The sequence below is a fragment of the Schistocerca piceifrons genome, chromosome 2 (genome assembly GCF_021461385.2).
Source record: "Schistocerca piceifrons isolate TAMUIC-IGC-003096 chromosome 2, iqSchPice1.1, whole genome shotgun sequence".
In the NCBI taxonomy this organism is placed as follows: domain Eukaryota; kingdom Metazoa; phylum Arthropoda; class Insecta; order Orthoptera; family Acrididae; genus Schistocerca; species Schistocerca piceifrons.
This window is the reverse complement of record NC_060139.1, coordinates 763,817,972-763,838,327: the sequence shown is the minus strand read 5'-3', so window position 1 is coordinate 763,838,327 and position 20,356 is coordinate 763,817,972. Positions and strand designations below refer to the sequence as shown.

The 20,356-nt window shown below is 42.9% G+C and overlaps 1 protein-coding gene across 1 annotated transcript in view; it reads left to right on the top strand.

The window, feature by feature from the left end:
• Window positions 1-1,057: 1,057 nt before the first annotated feature.
• The window catches only part of LOC124775838, a 134,719-nt gene continuing 115,420 nt past the window's right edge, over window positions 1,058-20,356 (top strand). The window contains exons 1-2 of the mRNA XM_047250673.1: window positions 1,058-1,109; window positions 10,079-10,269. Of these exons, the coding sequence (XP_047106629.1) occupies window positions 1,058-1,109; window positions 10,079-10,269 (243 nt within the window). The remainder of the gene's footprint in view (window positions 1,110-10,078; window positions 10,270-20,356) is intronic.

Below are 20,356 nucleotides of genomic sequence, written 5' to 3'. Positions count from 1 at the left end.
AAGCAGCGGAGGTGAGGTTTGACATTTTAAGGTTGAAAGCAATATATTCTGTCACTAATAGATGCTAGAGCTCTGCGGACATTTTCAGCTGGAAAGCAAACTGATGGGTACTGATAAAGTATTGTCCAGAATTGGTTGTTTTCAGTCTCACAACGATGAGCCGTTCGAGGTTTTGATAACGTGGATAGGATGTCGATTGGCCTGTATCGGGACTGTGTGGGCGATTCTCCAGTGTGATGGGACGTAACTTAGAGCAGGCACTGGCTGAAGATCTGGGTGACAAGTACCAACTGCTTTCTTGGTCCATGTTTGATCTGCTTGTTAGTCACCTTGTCTGTGCCTTGGGCTGGATGGTTTCCCAACCTATGGATCAGGGTCTTGATTTCAGCAGGTGTGTCAGCACTGGCAGCATTGGAAGAGCTGCGTCGCTGATCTCCTGTACCAGTTGTCACTCCTGTACCATGTTTCATCGACACCATTATAATCTGCTGTGATTTTGGCCTCGAAGATTTCGGCTTTGCTTAAAGGATCGTAGATCTGGCCTGCTGGCCCCTGGAGGTCGCAAGTATAGGAGGGACTGATGAGGCTCCACTTGCTCCTAGACAGCGGGATGTCCTCCCATACTTCTAGCCAGTGTTCAGTAGCTCTGCTGTGAAGCTTCCGTTGCAATCTGTTCATCTCCCTGTTATCAGAACAGTTGCAGAACTGTTGCCATCGCTATCGGGCCTTGTTCTTGGGCGTTTTGACGTCTTGCAGTAAGGGAAAGGAAGTCTCATGATGCCGCGGTGAGTATGTAGAATGAACTGACGCTTGTCAGAATGCTCGTTTGGTTTCCCCTGTTAGAGCTGACGTGGCCTCATTAGTCCTATGAGGGGTGGAGACGTCTACCATTGGGCGAACATTGTTGTTGAGTCATTCAGCGTACTGACTGCAGTTAGTGATCACAGATGCGGGCGTTCCTGATTGCACCAATGACTGTGTTGCACTCTGAGGTGAGGTCCACTACGGTGGTGACTTGGAGGTGGAGGTTCTTTGGCTTCACCACATCGAGAACATCATGGCGATGGGTTCTGTTATGTGGAACCTGTGTCAGATCATCAGGGTAGAAGGTAATTGCCCCCAGTGGTTCTTCAAGGACCTTTAGTTGCTCTACCCTTGTGCTGTCACGACGAGAGTTCCACGCATAGTGCTTCACAGTTAGTGGTAAGTTGAGACATTTACACTGAGCTTCTGGCTGTGAGCATTCCCTATTAAATGGTAGACACAGATGGCGCTCTGGTAACTATGCCACTACACTGACTGTTGGCGGACGATTTGAAAGCAGAGTTTTATTGGTGTTAATATAAATATACTAAGATGGTATCTGTTCTTTCGGACCATGCAGCAAAATGTTAATATAATCACAATAGTTTCTTTGATAGGAGCGAATACCATCAATATCTTTGTAAGACGGCAAGCTTGAGACATCAGCGAACAATTGAGTAAAGGTATGAATCTTTGAAGGGTCAGTATTTAGTTTTGTGTTCAGCTAGCCTACAGGTTCACTCTTGACGGTATGTGTAATCCACAGGACCACTTCTTACGTTATGAAGTCCAAAATCAATATGGAGGTCGCTGTATGCATACTTTCTCGCCGTCCATAGACGCAAGCAAATTGTAGTGAATTTTGAATTTTGTTCCTGTTTGTTGTTTACTGATTATATGCTGTGAAATGCTGCTTCGGAAGGATGAACATAGCAGATAATGCTGTTTCACGAATTATCTCGAAAATGTTATCCACTGAAATAATGTAAACTATTGTTGCTGATAGGATAATTAGTGAAAATGTGTAACATGATAAAAAACGGTTTATGTACACAGTTGATTGTGGTAGAAGTGCTTTTAGTCCTCATTGGTTGGTTTTCACTTATTGAGGGATTGTATAGACATTCGTGAATATTTCTTTTAGATGTATACGAATGTCATCATGGAGGTAGTTGGTCATTCAGTAAATTTCCGTCCCTAAGTTCAAGATGTGTAAAGTTCTACCGGTAGATCCAACTTGCGCCGTATGCCTTCTCTATGCAAAATAACAGGGTCTTCCACATTTTTCAGGGTATGGTTGTTGTTGTGTTGTCTTGTCATGAGACTGGTTTGATGCAGCTCTCTATGCTACTCTATCCTGTGCAAGCTTCTTCATCTCCCAGTACTTACTGCAACCCACATCCTTCTGAATATGCTTAGTATATTCATCTCTTGGTCTCCCTCTACGATTTTTACCCTCCACGCTGCCCTCCAATGCTAAATTTGTGATCCCTTGATGCCCCAGAACATGTACAGTCGTGGACAAAACGAGCGAGACCCCCCTTTTCGTTATGCTGATCCGCACAGCTTTGAAGTCTGCTACATAGCATAACAGACAAGGCGACGAAATGCTACCAACATACTATGCACAGGCGTGAAATTGAAAAACTATCCGAAATCTGTCACAGTGTTTTCAATCACGTGTAAGACTATATTAATGCTGATTAGTGTGTTAACCACAACACCTAAATATAAGATATAAATGAAAGAAGAAACGCTAATTAGTATGAACTGTACTAATAAAAACGAATTTCAGCTTATCGAGATAACATAACTGTGTTAGTAAGACAATGTACCCCAGATCGTTACGAATTAGCAAAATATTATGCGCATTCGGCAGCGAAATGGTCTGTGTCAACGTTCAGACCAGTCATACTGGATTACCGTTGCTGACCTACCATGAAAGTGTGCAAATTTAGCAATGCGTGAAGATTCATAATGAAATTCAGTTAAAAATCATTCAGTGCCACACTTAAGTCAATTCAATTATTGACAGAAGCGGAAAAAGTAGGCCGTAACAAGTATGAAATTCTACAAGAGTTTCATATCGACATCCACAGGGCGCCAGTACAGAATAAAGGTAGCAATAAAACGTATTGGGGGGCGCGAGAAATTCTTAAAATTCCTTTACTGATAGTCTATCTGCATCCATCGAGATTAGAACCGAAAACAAACCAGACCTCCCTTGCAGTAGCAAACACCTTTCACTACGCTAGCAGACAACCGAGGCAAATGGCCCTCTATTATTACTCCAGACATGAATAAGCCGGCAATTTCGCAATGAAAATGTCAAAATGATCAGCAGTTTCTGTGGCATAGAGCTTTCTGGACTCAAAAACATGAACTGCCTACCTTTATGTAACCGCTTATGTGACAATCATTCGAGATGTTTATCGAAATGAGAAAAAAACTGTTATTAGTGAGTAAATTTAGTAGGATAATTCTGCATCACCCTAGGAAATAAACGGCGACGTAACTGCCAAACGTATTCAACAATGTTTCGAATTCTCCATTAGACGTGCCACAGCCAGAAAACGTTCATTAGCCGAAGTGTTCCTTAAGGTAGCTAGCAATGGGAATGCTCGCACATCTAAAACGCGGTGGCATTAATAGTGGGATCTGAATTACCACGTGTATAGGCGAATGGATTTTATTTGCATTCCTGTAAAGGTGATTTGGATCTACAGCGTAGCTACGATTAATATGCTGATGTATCGACTGCAACTGCAACTTTTCCAATAAAGAGTAAGTGAAATTATTATGCGGCCCTCATCTTCAGTAACAATGGTAGCTATTTTCGTTGCTAGGATTTCGTCACGTAAATAGGTAAAAATGGAACCCTAGTAGTCTCACTTTCTTGACCGTCTATCTGCCTACCCAACCCTTAAAACCCGTTTACCTCGAGTACGGGTGGACATAATAAGCGGAAATGTATCGCACTTCCTGCGGTATACGGCCCCTTGGTAGTGTAACAAAGTGAGCTATGTCAACGCAGTCTAAACATACGGCCGTTTATGTAAAGAAAATTTACGCGAAAGGTCAAAAAATGGCTCTAAGAACTATGCCACCAAACTGCTTAGGTCATCAGTCCCCTAGATGTAGAACTACTTAAACCTACCTAACCTAACACACATCCATACCCGGGGAAGGATTCGAACTGACGGCGCAAGGAACCGCGCGGTCAGCGATATGACGCCATTGAGGGCACGGCTAACCCGCGCCTGCAAGCTGCTAATATCATCTGGTGTTGCTAAAAATTTATTCACTTCTGCTGAATGATTTTCTGCGCAGTTTATTTAAGAAAGAATAATTAAAATATATTTGATTTACGGAAGAGAAAGGACGCCTAATTCATTTCCCCTTATCTTTATTCATGATGCTAGATTCGCAATCTGAGCATACATACTTTCCATAACCACATTTTAGATCCAAGTCATAGTCACAGATACGCCAATACAACACATTGGCTTATACTTGAGATATTTCGTTTCCCACGAAGTGGTGCCAGACGATGCTGTGGCGTCTTACAAGCGCGAGTTTCTCCAGTGATAGCTATCTCAGCACATCAGCTGAGCGAACTCCCATATTAAGTTGGTAGCACTTCGTCGCCTTGCCTGTTATGCTGTGTAGCAATCTTTAAAGCTGTGCGGATCAGCATAACGAAAAGGCGAGTGGTCTCGCTCGTTTTGTCCACGACTGTACTACCAACCGATCCCTTCTTCTTGTCAAGTTGTGCCACAAACTCCTCTTATCCCCAATTATATTCAATACCTCCTCATTAGTTATGTGATCTACCCATCGAATCTTCAGCATTCTTCTGTATCACCACATTTCGAAAGCTTCTATTCTCTTCCTGTCCAAACTATTTATAGTCCATGTTTCACTTCCATACATGGCTACACTCCATACAGATACTTTCAGAAACGACTTCCTGACATTTAAATCTATACTCGATGTTAACAAATTTCTCTTCTTCAGAAACGCTTTCCTTGCCATTGCCAGTCCACATTTTATATCCTCTCTACTTCGACCATCATCAGTTATTTTGCTCCCCAAACAGCAAAACTCCTTTACTACTTTAAGTGTCTCATTTCCTAATCAAATTCCCTCAGCATCACCCGACTTAATTAGACTGCATTCCATTATCCTCGATTTGCTTTTGTTGATGTTCATCTTATACCCTCCTTTCAAGACACTATCCATTCCGTTCAACTGCTCTTCCAAGTCCTTTGCTGTCTCTGACAGAATTACAGTGTCATCGGCGAACCTCAACGTTTTTATTTCTTCTCCATGGACTTTAATACCTACTCCGAATTTTTCTTTGGTTCCCTTTACTGCTTGCTCAGTATACAGATTGAATAACATCGGGGACAGGCTACAATCCTGTCCCACTCCCTTCCCAACCGCTGCTTCCCTTTCATGCCCCTCGACTCTTATAACTGCCATCTGGTTTCTGTACAAGTTGTAAATAGCCTTTCGCTCCCTGTATGTCACCCCTGCCTACTTTAGAATTTGAAAGAGAGTATTCCAGTCAACATTGTCAAAAGCTTTCTCTAAGTCTACAAATGCTAGAAATGTAGGTTTGCCTTTCCTTAACCTATTTTCTAAGATAAGTCGTAGGGTCAGTATTGCCTCACATGCTCCAACATTCCTGCGGAATCCAAACTGATCTTCGCCAAGGTCGGCTTCTACCAGTTTTTCCATTCGTCTGTAAAGAATTCACGTTAGTATTTTGCAGCTGTGACTTATTAAACTGATAGTTCGATAATTTTCACATCTGTCAACACCTGTTTCTTTGGGATCGGAATTATTATATTCTTCTTGAAGTCTGAGCGTATTTCGCCTGTCTCGTAGATCTTGGCCTATCTCGTAAATCTTGCTCACCAGATGGTAGAGTTTTGTCAGGACTCTCCCAAGGCCGTCAGTAGTTCTAATGGAATGTTGTATACTCCTGGGGCCTTGTTTCGACTCAGGTCTTTCAGTGCTCTGTCAAACTCTTCACGCAGTATCGTATCTCCCATTTCATCTCCATCTACATCCTCTTCCATTCCCATAATATTGTCCTCAAGAACATCGCCCCTATATAGGCCCTCTATATACTCCTTCCACCTATCTGCTTTCCCTTGTTTTGCTTAGAACTGGATTTCCATCTGAGCTCTTGATATTCATACAAGTGGCTCTCTTTTCTCCAAAGGTGTCTTTAATTATCCTGTGGGCAGTATCTATCTTACCCCTAGTGAGATAAGACTCTACTTCCTTACATTTGTCCTCTAGCCATCCATGCTTAGCCATTTTGCACTTCCTGTCGATCTCATTATTGAGACGTTTGTATTCCTTTTTGCCTGCTTCATTATCTACATTTTTATATTTTCTCCTTTCATCAATTAAATTCAGTATCCCTTCTGTTACCCAAGGATTTCTACTACCCTCGTCTTTTTCCCTACTTGATCCTCTGCCGCCTTCACTATTTCATTCCTCAAAGCAACCCATTCTTCTTCTACTGTATTTCTTCCCCCCATTTCTGCCAATGGTTTCCTTATGCTCTCACTGAAACTCTGTACAACCTCTGGTTCTTTCAGTTTCTCCAGGTCCCATCTCCTTAAATTCCTACCTGTTTGCAGTTTCTTCAGTTTTAATCTACAGTTCATAAACGATAGATTGCGGTCAGAGTCCACATTTGCCCCTGGAAATGTCTTACAATTTAAAACCTGGTTCCTAAATCTCTGTCTTACCATTATATAATCTATCTGAAACCTTCTAGTATCTCCAGGCTCCTTCCATGTATACGACTTTCTTTCATGATTCTTGAACCAAGTGTTAGCAATGATTAAGTTACGCTCTGTGCAAAATTCTACCAGACGGCTTCCTCTTTCATTTCTTAGCACTAATCCATATTCTCCTACTACGTTTCCTTCTCTTCCTTTTCCTACTGTTGAATTCCAGTCACCCATGACTACAAAATTTTCGTCTCCCTTCACTACCTGAATAATTTCTTTTATCTGATCATACATTTCATCAATTTCTTCATCATCTGCAGAGCTAGTTGGCATATAAACTTGTACTACTGTAGTAGGCGTGGGCTTCGTGTCTATCTTGGTCACAATAACGCGTTCACTATGATGTTTGTAGTGGCTTACCCGCACCTTTATTTTTTTATTCATTATTAAACCGACTCCTGTATTACCCCTATTTGATTTTGTATTTATAACCCTGTATTCACCTGACCAAAAGTCTTGTTCCTCCTGCCACCGAACTTCACTAATTCCCACTATATCTAACTTCAACCTACCCATTTCCCTTTTTAAATTTTCTAATCTACCTGCCCGATTAAGGGATCTGACATTCCACGCTCCGATCCGTAGAACGCCAGTTTTCTTTCTCCTGATAACGACAACCTCTTGAGTAGTCCCCGCCCGGAGATCCGAATGGGGGATTATTTTACCTCCGGAATATTTTACCCAAGAGGACGCCATCATCATTTAACCATACAGTAAAGGTGCATGCCCTCGGGAAAAATTACAGCTATGGTGACCTCGTGCTTTCAGCCGTTCGCAGTACCAGGACAGCAAGGCCGTTTTGGTTAGTGTTGCAAGGCCAGATCAGTCAATCATCCAGACTGTTGCCCCTGAAACTACTGAAAAGGCTGCTGCCCCTCTTCAGGAACCACACGTTTGTCTGGCCTCTCAACAGATACCCCTCCGTTGTGGTTGCACCTACGGTACGGCCATCTGTATCGCTGAGGCACGCAAGCCTCCCCACCAACGGCAAGGTCCGTGGTTCATGGGGGTAGGAGTGTATGGTTATCAATCAGTAAATATTCGGCAAACGTATAAATATGTACAGTCACTCCTTTCTTTCGTAAGAGATGCTTTTTATATCTTGTCTTTATACAGGGTGATTGGAAATTCACGGTACAAGCTTCTACGACCTGTAGTGGAGAATGGGTAGATAATATTCTGAATTCTATCCTATGTCGGGATACGTACCGTTTTCGTGCTACAACCGCTTGAAAACGTGTTGGCAAAGCAACCACTTTTGGAAGTAATTGGTTAGGCTTGGCAATCCATCACTTGTTTTACAGTTCCACTCATTAATAGCCGAAGAACCTTGTGTACTCGTCGACGGGTGTTATTCAACGTGGTGCAGTATTACCTCTTGCAATTTGGGTGTCCGACGTCTCCTTGGAGCACCGCGGTCACGTCTGCTGACGGCGAAGGTACACTTTCTCGAAGCCGTTGTGTAATTGTGGCGAAAAGGGTATGCGGTAGAGCCAAACGCTCTGGAGAATATCTTGATAAATGCGACGAGCAGCTCTTCCATTACCGTGAACTTCGTCATGCAAACGAGTACTCAACCATGTTACTCTAACAATTACAGACACCTGAACGAGGTTCGAACCAGTCATAGGCGTCAAATGAAATCAGCCGATCAGACGAATCTACCCGCCACTATGACAACCTTGTTGCGTACCTACTGTGTGGCGTCCCCGCACTGCAACCGCGTGCTGATATTGTCGACGCCGTAGAGCTGCTGCTGCCACAGCTCTCGCAGTGGAGTTGAGACACGATGCGTGATGACGTAGGTCCCCGTTGGTGAACGGGAGACAGAAATGCGAACTCGTACGATGGATGCTTCTTCTGATTTAAGATGAATGATTCATTGCGCGGATATGCAGTAGTTGTTAAATCTTGTCTTATCCGCGTCGTACACACCACCAATTGCGGGGAAACATTGTTATTATCAGTCTTCTCGTACGTTGTTGGCTCGTTGCTATGGAGTTGTTGAACCTGTATGAAGCGAGATCCACAGATACTCTTTGATCACGTCTGAGTGAACCTACGCCGTAATGGTAAAAAAAAAAAAAAGTTCAAAAGTTCTCTTTTCAATTAATGAAGTAGGAGTTTTGATATTCAGATTTAATTGTCCTTGCTGAACAGTCGTTGGTTAACTATCATTGACTAAATCACTTAATAATGTAGTCCACGCTTGATATTTCACTTCGGACGAACAGTTTATTGTTCCTTGACCACTAAATACTTTATAAATTTCGCACCACACGCACACGCAATTGGATGGTAAAGTCAGTTCTATTAAAATTAAGTTTCTTGACAATTACGACAACTTGACTTTTCAGCGCAATTGTATTATCTTCGTGAAGTCGTGTAATTGTGTCCTACTCGAGACTAATTGAGTGTAATCCTTTGATATATAATTCACTCTTCTTTTAATTCCAACTATTTGAAAGTCATGTCCAATATTCACTAGTTTCGTCAATAAAGTTAAATTAACCCGTTATGCACGGTTATAAGCGTCTATCAGTTCCTGTCTGTGCTTAGAAAATCAGTTTTCGAAGTTCGTGAATCACGTCACGCAAGAAACACTTCTGAACGCAAGACAATCTCGTCGCGTTCCGTACTCTCAATAACTAAGACAAGAATTGTTCTCGCATGTCCTTACAGGACGAGAGTCAGCAAGCGACTTCTTCTGTGAAATAGTATTGTAGGCATACTTAATTTTTTCGTTGCGCTTACAACTCTCTTCCACATAACAGTTATCTCTGACTAACATCACCTTGGGCTTAGCTTTCAAGATATTAATTGCACTTGGATATTTGTCCATTAATTAAATCTGAGGTTTCTTCCTCCTATTTTCATAACAAAAACTCTCAGTGATGTATAATGTTGTTGTTATCAAAACTTCTTGGTGTTAGCTTATCGGCAAAGGTGTCGTATTTTCCAAGATAACTCTTCCCTACTTCATATTATGATATTCTGTCTTAATTGACATTAAGGGGGTCTTTGGGGTGTTATACTACCTAGCAAACATGTTTTCAAACGGCTATAGTAGGGAACGGTACGTTTCCGTATGTGGATCATTATTCAAAATATTACCTACGCACTCCCCTATAGAAGTCCTGGAAGTTTGTTACTGGATTTTCCGAGCACCCTTTATGCGTGGTCCAAATTTGATTGTTAACCCCTTTCCTATGTCTTCCTCGTGAGGGCACATGTTTACTAACAGAAGATGACACAGATAATTTCGTGCAGATTTTTTCAAACTCATCGGTGAAACTACAATGAGTCAGTGGTACGATTCATCGTAGACTTTGAAATACACAATAATTTGAGAAATTTTGTTAGTTACTATTGTCAAGGTGTCCATACTGACATGTATTTCAGTATTCAGCTGGCTACTCCGTTTGGACACTGAGAGGCTTAGAGCGTGGCCTGCGCAGGGGCACGGCTGTGTGAGGAGCTGCAGCTGCGCGCCCTGGGCGTGGCGAGCGGCGGGCTGCTGCCGGGCACGGGCGACGGCGCCGCCACCTGCTGGAGGGACGCCTGGCTCATCTTCCTCACGCCGCGCTCCGAGACCGCCGTCGTCGCCTGGCAGCGCGACCTCCTCAAGATCGTCGCGGCCTGCTGTCCAGTTACGTATCGCTCCTGTTTCTCCTTGGAGGCTGGACGGTTCTGGGGAGGAAACATAGTAGAATGCTGTACTACAAAATTTCAGTGTAGGGAACTATAGGTTGGCAGCTGTGCAGGTGTGAGCTAATTTTATACAAGCATTCATTAAAATCTTAAGTATTTTCATAAAAACACAGTCTCATCAATAGAATCATAAACAATTAATTACAAATCAAGAGCATTTTCTACAGAACAGATGCTTCTCTGAAAGTGGCAACAACATCATGAAACAATAAAGAAAACATTTCCTATACACTACAGTTCAAACACAACATGAATGTGTTTCACTCTCTGTGACGTATAAGTGAGCACCAACCAACAACAATAGAACTGAAAGCGCAATATTCACATTCTCCTCCCGTCGTACGTTACAGTCGGGCAATCACACACACTCGTAGGTATGGTGATCCCCGTGCCGAAACCTGTCGAGTTAACCAGCTGCCAGCCAGTCAGCAGATGATCACCAACGATTTGCGGTGGTTACCCTCAAACTCAAAAGCCTGTCACTGTCTCCGGTTCAAGACTCAGATAGAAAGGCTGCACGACTGAATGCCTTGACCCCCAAGCTAGATTATTTATGTCCTTATTGTTGTTGTGACCGCATCTCGTGCTCTAGTCGCTAGTGTTGCTGCCTATGGATCACGGAGTCCCGGGTTCGATTCCCGGTCGGATTGGGGATTATCTCTGACCGGGGACTGTGTAAAAAATTCGACTGGGTAAAAATTGGGACTTTGTACGGGTGCTGATGGCGGCGCAGTTGAGCGCCGCACAAACGAAACATAATCATTTTATTAATGTGATCTTCAGTCCAAAGACTGGTTTGGTGCACTTGTCCATGCTCCTCTATGCTGTGCAAGCATTTTCATCTCCAAAAAACTACTGTAACTAACATCCTTCCGCATCTGCTTACTGTATTCATCTCTTGGTCTCCCTCTGCTATTTATACCGCCCAAACTTCCAATACTATATTGATGACCCCTTCATGGCACAGACTGTGCCCCATCAACTGATTCCTTCTTCTAGTTAGGTTGTGCCACAAATTTCTTTTCTCTCCAATTCTGTTCACTACCCACTCGTTAGTTACCTGATCTACCTACCTGGGGGGGGGTGGGGGTGGGAAGACGAGTCGGTTTGTCATATACTTACCATATCAGCTTTCCCTAGCTCGCTGTTCACGGAGCACGGGTTGTTAGGCACGGTAAAATTTGCAACGTGTGAGTTTGTCGGTAGCACACAAGTGCTCAGAGTTACAAAATGATGCCTCACTCTTGGTCTTACTGTGTTGCAGCGCTAGCGGTTCTATGGGCCTCGGCCTTGACGTATGTCGCAATCCCCGTCTTTCAGGAATGTTTTAACGAAATGTAAACAATACCGCCCAGCGGCTTACTAGGTATGTCATCGTGTCGGCATAGTTTGCATCTACTGCCTGGTCGCGGCTAGACAAAACTTTTAAAATGATTGACGGAACGGGAGACAAATGTTTTCGAAGTACAGCACTTGTGTTAGCCATTTATAAGTTATGGTTTCATGAGAGTACAAAATCGAAACTACAGATTTATATTTCTATTCTTTTATCTGCTTATTTATTATAATTTCGCTAGAACTGCGTTGGACTGGATTTTGCATGTTCTTAAAACAGTGTAGCGTTTGTTTTTCATGGTGCTTTCTATTATTGAAAAAAATACCACAGTCAGACAGTTTTCATGAATATTTAATTAGTATGTCTTTTAAATATTTGTCTGACATACTGATGTCAAATAGCCATAGCCCTATTGGATGATGAAACTGTAAGTAAATGGTAATACTAAACAAAGAAACTGTAGAGACGGAAAAATTATCCTAATGTTAAACTAAGTCTTGTTCCTCCTGCCACCGAACTTCACTAATTCCCACTATATCTAACTTTACCTATCCATTTCCGTATTTAAATTTTCTAACCTAGCTGCCCGATTAAGGGATCTGACATTCCACGCTCCGATCCGTAGAAAACCAGTTTTCTTGCTCCTGATAACTACGTTCTCTTGAGTAGTCCCCACCCGGAGATCCGAATGGGGGACTACTTTACCTCCGGAATATTTTACCCAAGAGGATGCCATCATCATTTAATCATACAGTAAAGCTGCATGCCCTCGGGAAAAATTACGTCTGTAGTTTCCCCTTGCTTTCAGCCGTTCGCAGTACCAGCACAGCAAGACCGTTTTGGTTAGTGTCACAAGGCCAGATCCAGACTGTTGCCCCTGCAACTACTGAAAAGGCTGCTGCCGTTCTTGAGGAACCACACGTTTGTCTGGCCTCTCAACAGATACCCCTCCGTTGTGGTTGCACCTACGGCACGGCTACCTGTATCGTTGAGGCACGCAAGCCTCCCCACCAACGGCAAGTTCCATCTACAAGTTAGACATCTATTAAAGTAAGTTTAAAAGGTAAAAGTGATACAGATTACGTCAAAATCAAAACGTTTATAGTTCGCGATGTCTTACCAGATGAAAAAATCTGCACTTTACCCGCAAGTACTTGGAGAAAATACGAACTTCCGGAATGAATTACTACTTTGTAGCGGGTTTGCGCTGGTTTGAGACTTCCGCGAGATTAAATGTCCCAGATACGAACCCATTCCAGCATACAGTATTAGCCTGTGAGGATGCTTCAGGTCACACATTGGTAATGGATGTGAATGAGAGGCGTCGTACATATAAAGGCTGATCGCCTAGCAGTCATGCATCTACGAGCAGCTGTTCATATTCCGTTTCACGAGCAGTAACCATTCACGAACGGCTTGTGGCAGCACTATCAGCGGAGAATATATAAGCTGAATAAAAAGAATCTTTTCACTCCAGTACTATGATCATTCGAGAGACGATATTATACAATCGGATATTAGTGCATGACATTTCATTAACATTGCTATTAAGAAAAACATTGACATCTACGATGAATTACAGATTTATGTTAAACGGAAGGTCATTATAAACAGTTAACAGACCGCAGTGAGTTTTCACGGGTTGTATATTTAAATACTTTTGACATTTTAGAAACGCATTCCACTCCACTTGACATTTGCAGCTGCTAGTGAACACTACGAGTGCACACGCTGCCTGCTGGCTGCCTGTGTGGTCAGGGCGAGAGGCCCGCAGAGCGCTGTCAACAACCAGACGAGCACACAGTGCAGCGAGCTAGAACCCCACCTTCTGCAGTACAGCAGACCCCGCATCTGTCCCATTTTTCCTCTTAAAAGTAACATTTATAAACACAAGATACCAGAGGTGGAAAATACCGCTTCAGTTGTAAATTTCTTTTATTATTACACGGCCGGTTTCGGGTTCTTGTAAGACCACCTTCAGGTATCGTACTGGAAATAACAAGAGACGAGACGTAGTTTTAACACGCCGCAATACACACAAAAACAAAATATTTCATAGAAAAGTTTTAAAAACTTTTCAAAAACATTTAGAAACCGCCGGTCGAGCTAGGTGCTGTGAAACCTATGTCAATGCGAAAGTGACACTAGACAGCACTACAGGCGACTGCCTGGGTCGGGAAAGATGCAAATAAAATCAGGACACTTACACTGTGCTGTGGCCCCTGAGGGCCGCGGTGGACTTGTACCAGGCGAGGTGTGCTACCTACGAGCGCACAACAGGAAGAAGCGGATGCGAACGAGGAGGCAAGCTGATAAACCAGGGTGGCAAAACTGCTGCTATCTATTGATGGAGAGAAGAAAGCGGGGACACGAGCCAGGCCGAATTAGTGGTTTACATTTAAAAAGAACAGACCTATAAATTACACAAAAATACACGAAATAAGTTAAAAGTGCATTGTACGTAGTAAAGGAGAGTATTGAAAAGGTCAGTATAGAACTGCTGTAAAACTGAGTGGAAGATGCGATATAAAATTATTACATAAACCGTAAAGTGCAATGAAAGTTTAATTTTAAATGAGAGGCAAACAAGTTTCAAATTTAGTGGGGAAATACAAGTGGCAACATGGAACAACGAGCCATAGTCATCAGTTAAAAGAACATACACATGTGCCACTCCTATTTACAAGCTCTCGTTACTAGTCAACAGGGAAAGCATCGAAGCCTTACGGTATATACTGTCAGAAAGTAATATGCCAATTAATAGCTAGCAGCAATTGCACTAAAAGGACTCATTAAAAGTGGGGTCAATTTAAAACCTTCTAACCAACAGTCATGCTGGTGCTGATTCTGCATTTATCATTTGACGATGCCACTATGGCTGCAGAACATTAGGATTTTGTTTTTATAAAACAGATCTGATGATGGGCATTATCGACCGAAACCGGTAATCTGTTAACAAAAATTTGTGACCATAGACGTAAATTAAAGGAATGTTAATTATACGCCCAACAGGGGACTGGCCTCTATATACATGACGCCAGTCACTCATTTCGGTTGACAGCGTAGTTTCCTCAAAGCACTTCTCTGTAAGCTACTATTTCCTTCAGATGTTGTCAGATGACTGTATTTTACACGTTTAAATTTTGAAGTATTCTGTAGAGATCTGTTTTTAAAATTATTTTACACTTTTTTTTTTGGTCATCAGTCTACTGACTGGTTTGATGCGGCCCGCCACGAATTCCTTTCCTGTGCTAACCTCTTCTTCTCAGAGTAGCACTTGCAACCTACGTCCTCAATTATTTGCTTGATGTATTCCAATCTCTGTCTTCCTCTACAGTTTTTGCCCTCTACAGCTCCCTCTAGTACCATGGAAGTCATTCCCTCATGTCTTAGCAGATGTCCTATCATCCTGTCCCTTCTCCTTATCAGTGTTTTCCACATATTCCTTTCTTCTCCGATTCTGCGTAGAACCTCCTCATTCCTTACCTTATCAGTCCACCTAATTTTCAACATTCTTCTATAGCACCACATCTCAAATGCTTCGATTCTCTTCTGTTTCGGTTTTCCCACAGTCCATGTTTCACTACCATACAATGCTGTACTAGAGACGTACATCCTCACAAATTATTTCCTCAAATTAAGGCCGGTATTTGATATTAGTAGACTTCTCTTGGCCAGAAATGCCTTTTTTGCCATAGCGAGTCTGCTTTTGACGTCCTCCTTGCTCCGTCCGTCGTTGGTTATTTTACTGCCTAGGTAGCAGAATTCCTTAACTTCATTAACTTCGTGACCATCAATCCTGATGTTAAGTTTCTCGCTGTTCTCATTTCTACTACTTCTCATTACCTTCGTATTTCTCCGATTTACTCTCAAACCATACTGTGTACTCATTAGACTGTTCATTCCATTCAGCAGATCATTTAATTCTTCTTCACTTTCACTCAGGATAACAATGTCATCAGCGAATCGTATCATTGATATCCTTTCACCTTGTATTTTAATTCGACTCCTGAACCTTTCTTTCATTTCCATCATTGCTTCCTCGATGTACAGATATAAGAGTTGGGGCGAAAGGCTACAGCCTTGTCTTACACCCTTCTTAATACGAGAACTTCGTTCTTGATCGTCCACTCTTATTATTCCCTCCTGGTTGTTGTACATATTGTATATGACCCGTCTCTCCCTATAGCTTACCCCTACTTTTTTCAGAATCTCGAACAGCTTGCACCATATTGTCGAACGCTTTTTCCAGATCGACAAACCCTATGAAAGTGTCTTATTTTTCTTTAGCCTTGCTTCCATTATTAGCCGTAACGTCAGAATTGCCTCTCTCGTCCCTTTACTTTTCCTAAAGCCAAACTGATCGTCACCTAGCGCATTCTCAATTTTCTTTTCCATTCTTCTGTATATTATTCTTGTAAGCAGCTTTGATGCATGAGCTGTTAAGCTGATTGTGCGATAATTCTCGCACTTGTCAGCTCTTGCCGTCTTCGAAATTGTGTGGATGATGCTTTTCCGAAAGTCAGATGGTAAATCGCCAGACTCATATATTCTACACACCAACGTGAATAGTCGTTTTGCTGCCACTTCCCCCAGTGATTTTAGAAATTCTGATGGAATGTTATCTATCCCTTCTGCCTTATTTGACCGTAAGTCCTCCAAACCTCTTTTAAATTCCGATTCTAATACTGGATTCCCTATCTCTTCTAAATCGACTCCTGTTTCTTCTTCTATCACATCAGACATATCTTCACCCTCTCTCTCCTCTGCAATTAACAGTGGAATTCCCGTTGCACTCTTAATGTTACCACCGTTGCTTTTATTGTCACCAAAGGTTGTTTTGACTTTCCTGTATGTTGAGTCTGTCCTTCCGACAATCATAACTTTTTCGATGTCTTCACATTTTTCCTGCAGCCATTTCGTCCTAGCTTCCCTGCACTTCCTATTTATTTCATTTCTCAACGACTTGTATTTCTGTATTCCTGATTTTCCCGGAACGTGTTTGTACTTCCTCCTTTCGTCAATCAACTGAAGTATTTCTGCTGTTACCCATGGTTTCTTCGCAGCTACCTTCTTTGTACTTATGTTTTCCTTCCCAACTTCTGTGATGGCCCTTTTTAGAGATGTCCATTCCTCTTCAACTTTACTGCCTACTGCGCTATTCCGTATTGCTGTATCTATAGCGTTAGAGAACTTCAAACTTATCTCGTCATTCCTTAGTACTTCCGTATCCCACTTCTTTGCGTATTGACTCTTCCTGACTAATGTCTTGAACTTCAGCCTACTCTTCATCACTACTATATTGTGATCTGAGTCTATATCTGCTCCTGGGTACGCCTTACAATCTAGTATCTGATTTCGGAATCTCTGTCTGACCATGATGTAATCTAATTGAAATCTTCCCGTATCTCCCGGCCTTTTCCAAGTATACCTCCTCCTCTTGTGATTCTTGAACAGGGTATTCGCTATTACTAGCTGAAACTTGTTACAGAACTCAATTAGTCTTTCTCCTCTTTCATTCCTTGTCCCAAGCCCATATTCTCCTGTAACCTTTTCTTCTACTCCTTCCCCAACAACTGCATTCCAGTCGCCCATGACTATTAGATTTTCGTCCCCCTTTACATACTGCATTACCCTTTCAATATCCTATCTGTTCATCTTCAGCTTGCGACGTCGGCATGTATACCTGAACTATCGTTGTCGGTGTTGGTCTGCTGTCGATTCTGATTAGAACAACCTGGTCACTGAACTGTTCACAGTAACACACCCTCTGCCCTACCTTCCTTTTCATAACGAATCCTACACCTGTTATACCATTTTCTGCTAATGTTGATATTACCCGATACTCATCTGACCAGAAATCCTTGTCTTCCTTCCACTTCACTTCACTGACCCCTACTACATCTTGATTGGGCCTTTGCACTACTGGCCATTAAAATTGCTACACCAAGAAGAAATGCAGATTATAAGCAGGCATTCATTAGATAAATATCTTACACTAGAACTCACATGTGATTACATTTTCACGCAATTTGGATGCATAGATCCTGAGGAATCAGTACCCACAACAACCACCTCTGGCCGTAATAACAGCCTTGATACGCCTGGGCATTGAGTCAAACAGAGCTTGAATGGCGTGTACAGGTACAGCTGCCCATGCAACTTCAGCATGATACCACAGTTCATCAAGAGCATTGGCTGGCGTATTGTGACGAACCAGTTGCTCGGCGACCATTGACCAGACGTTTTTAATTGGTGAGAGATCTGGAGACTGTGCTGGCCAGGGCAGCAGTCGAACATTTTCTGTATCCAGAAACGCCCTTACAGGACTGCAACATGCGGTCGTTCATTATCCTGCTGAAATTTAGGGTTTCGCAGGGATCGAATGAAGGGTAGAGCCATAGGTAGTAACACATCTGAAATGTAACGTCAACTGTTCAAAGTTCTGTCAATGCGAACAAGAGGTGACCGAGACGTGTAACCAATGGCAACCCGTACCATCACTCCGGGTGATACGCCAGTATGGTGATGACTAATACACGCTTCCAATGTGCGTTCACCGCGATGTCGCCAAACACGGATGCGACCATCATGATGCTGTAAGCAGAACCTGGATTCCTTCGAAAAAATGACGTTTTTCCATTCGTGCTCCCAGGTTCGTCGTTGAGTACACCATCGCAGGCGCTCCTGTCTGTGATGCAGCGTCAAGGGTAACCGCAGCCATGGTATCCGAGCTGATAGTCCATGCTGCTGCAAACGTCGTCGAACTGTTCGTGCAGATGGTTGTTGTCTTGGAAACGTCCCCATCTGTTTACTCGGGGATCGAGACGTGGCTGCACGATCCGTTACAGCCATGCGGATAAGATGCCTGTCATCTCTACTGCTAGTGATACGAGGCCGTTGGTATCCAGCACGGCGCTCCGTATTACCCTCCTGAACCGACCGATTCCATATTCTGCTAACAGTCATTGGATCTAGACCAACGGGAGCAGCAGTGTCGCGATACGATAAACCGCAATCGCGATAGGCTACAATCCGACCTTTATCAAAGTCGGAAACGTGGTGGTACGCATTTCTCCTCCTCTCACGAGGCATGACAACAACGTTTCACCATGCAACGCCGTCAACTGCTGTTTGTGTATGAGAAATCGGTTGGAAACTTTCCTCATGTCAGCACGTTATACGTGTCGCCACCGGCGCCAACCTTGTGTGAATGCTCTGAAAAGCTAATCATTTGCGTATCATAGCCTCTTCTTCCTGTCGGTTAAATTTCGCTTCTGTAGCACGTCATCTTCGTGGTGTAGCAATTTTAATGGCCGGTAGTGTAATTACTACCTGTATTCCAGATTTAAAAATTACGGTAATTTATTGTCGATTTTATGGTTTTACTTTTTGCTGCTCATTGTAGTGGACGTTATACATCTGTATTACAGCTAATATGCATAAAACGTCACCTACGTTTTACTAAGTTCCTCTGATGGAGTAGTTTCAGTGCCCATTGAATCATATACGAGGGATATCTGGCTAATAAAGTTCCATTCGGTCGCGAAATGGTAGCGACATTGAAAAGCAAAACTGTTTTATTTGCAACAGTTAGCTGGACCCTCTAGCTGCTCTCTACAAAGTCGCCGCTCTGACTTAGACACTTTCGTAGCACTGTACCAACTTCCCAGTACCCCCGTCATAGACGGTAACTGCCTGTGTTTTCCACCAATTCTCTACGCTAATTTGCTGCGAGTTGTCTTTGATAAAACATTCTTTTCACAGCCAGCGGTTCACTTGAGCAGAAATGAAAGTCAGGAAGAGCCGAGTCCGGGCTGTAAGGTGGGTGATGAAACACTTCCTATCGGAAATGCTGCAGGAGCATCTTCATTGCCCCTACAGTGTGCCACCGCTACTTGTCGTTAATATGGAAATGCATGAAATTGGCGAACTCCCTCAGCAGACCCTCATATTTGGCCGGAGGTACTGCTTTCTAGGCATCTTTACGTGCTCACTGGCTTCTCCTAAACAAAGTTAAGGGCTTGTCTGGAACCAATATGCCGTAGGGAACCTTAGCTAGTAGGCCTGCACTCTCCGCTATACTCGACGTCTTTGAGGCCAAAATGTTTGCTTCAGGGAAAGCTTCAAGACCTCCATAATCTGCATGCTTCCCCCATAACACAGCCAAGGTCAAAGATGCACTGCTTCCAAAAACAGCACTAACATCATATGTGAACTGCATTCTCAGTCCACGAAAGACATTTGGACCATCAATGAGACGCTGCTTATTGAATTGGCCATCGAGGTCAACGTCTCTTGCTTTCAAAGGAACACTGCGCCGCCAACGGCGACGATGACCGCGTCGCACAGGCATTGCAGTGGTACGTTAACACGTGGAAATCGTAGAGTATAGGGGAGAGTACAGGCCTATTATCTATGGTTCCCTATCGTACATTGCTTCCACACAAGCTCTTTGTCTACAAGAAGAAAGAAGAAACTGAATGCTGACGAATACCTGTTTATATGGGCCAAAGTAGGCAATAACAATTGTAAAATAAGGATTACTGGTGACTGTATGTTGTATTACAGACAGTAAAAATTCCTGAAATCCTTTCCTAATTCCTTTTGTGACTGTATGTTTTATTATAGACAGTACAAATTCCTTATCTCCTTTCCAAATTCCTTATGTTTCCAAGAGAACCGTGAT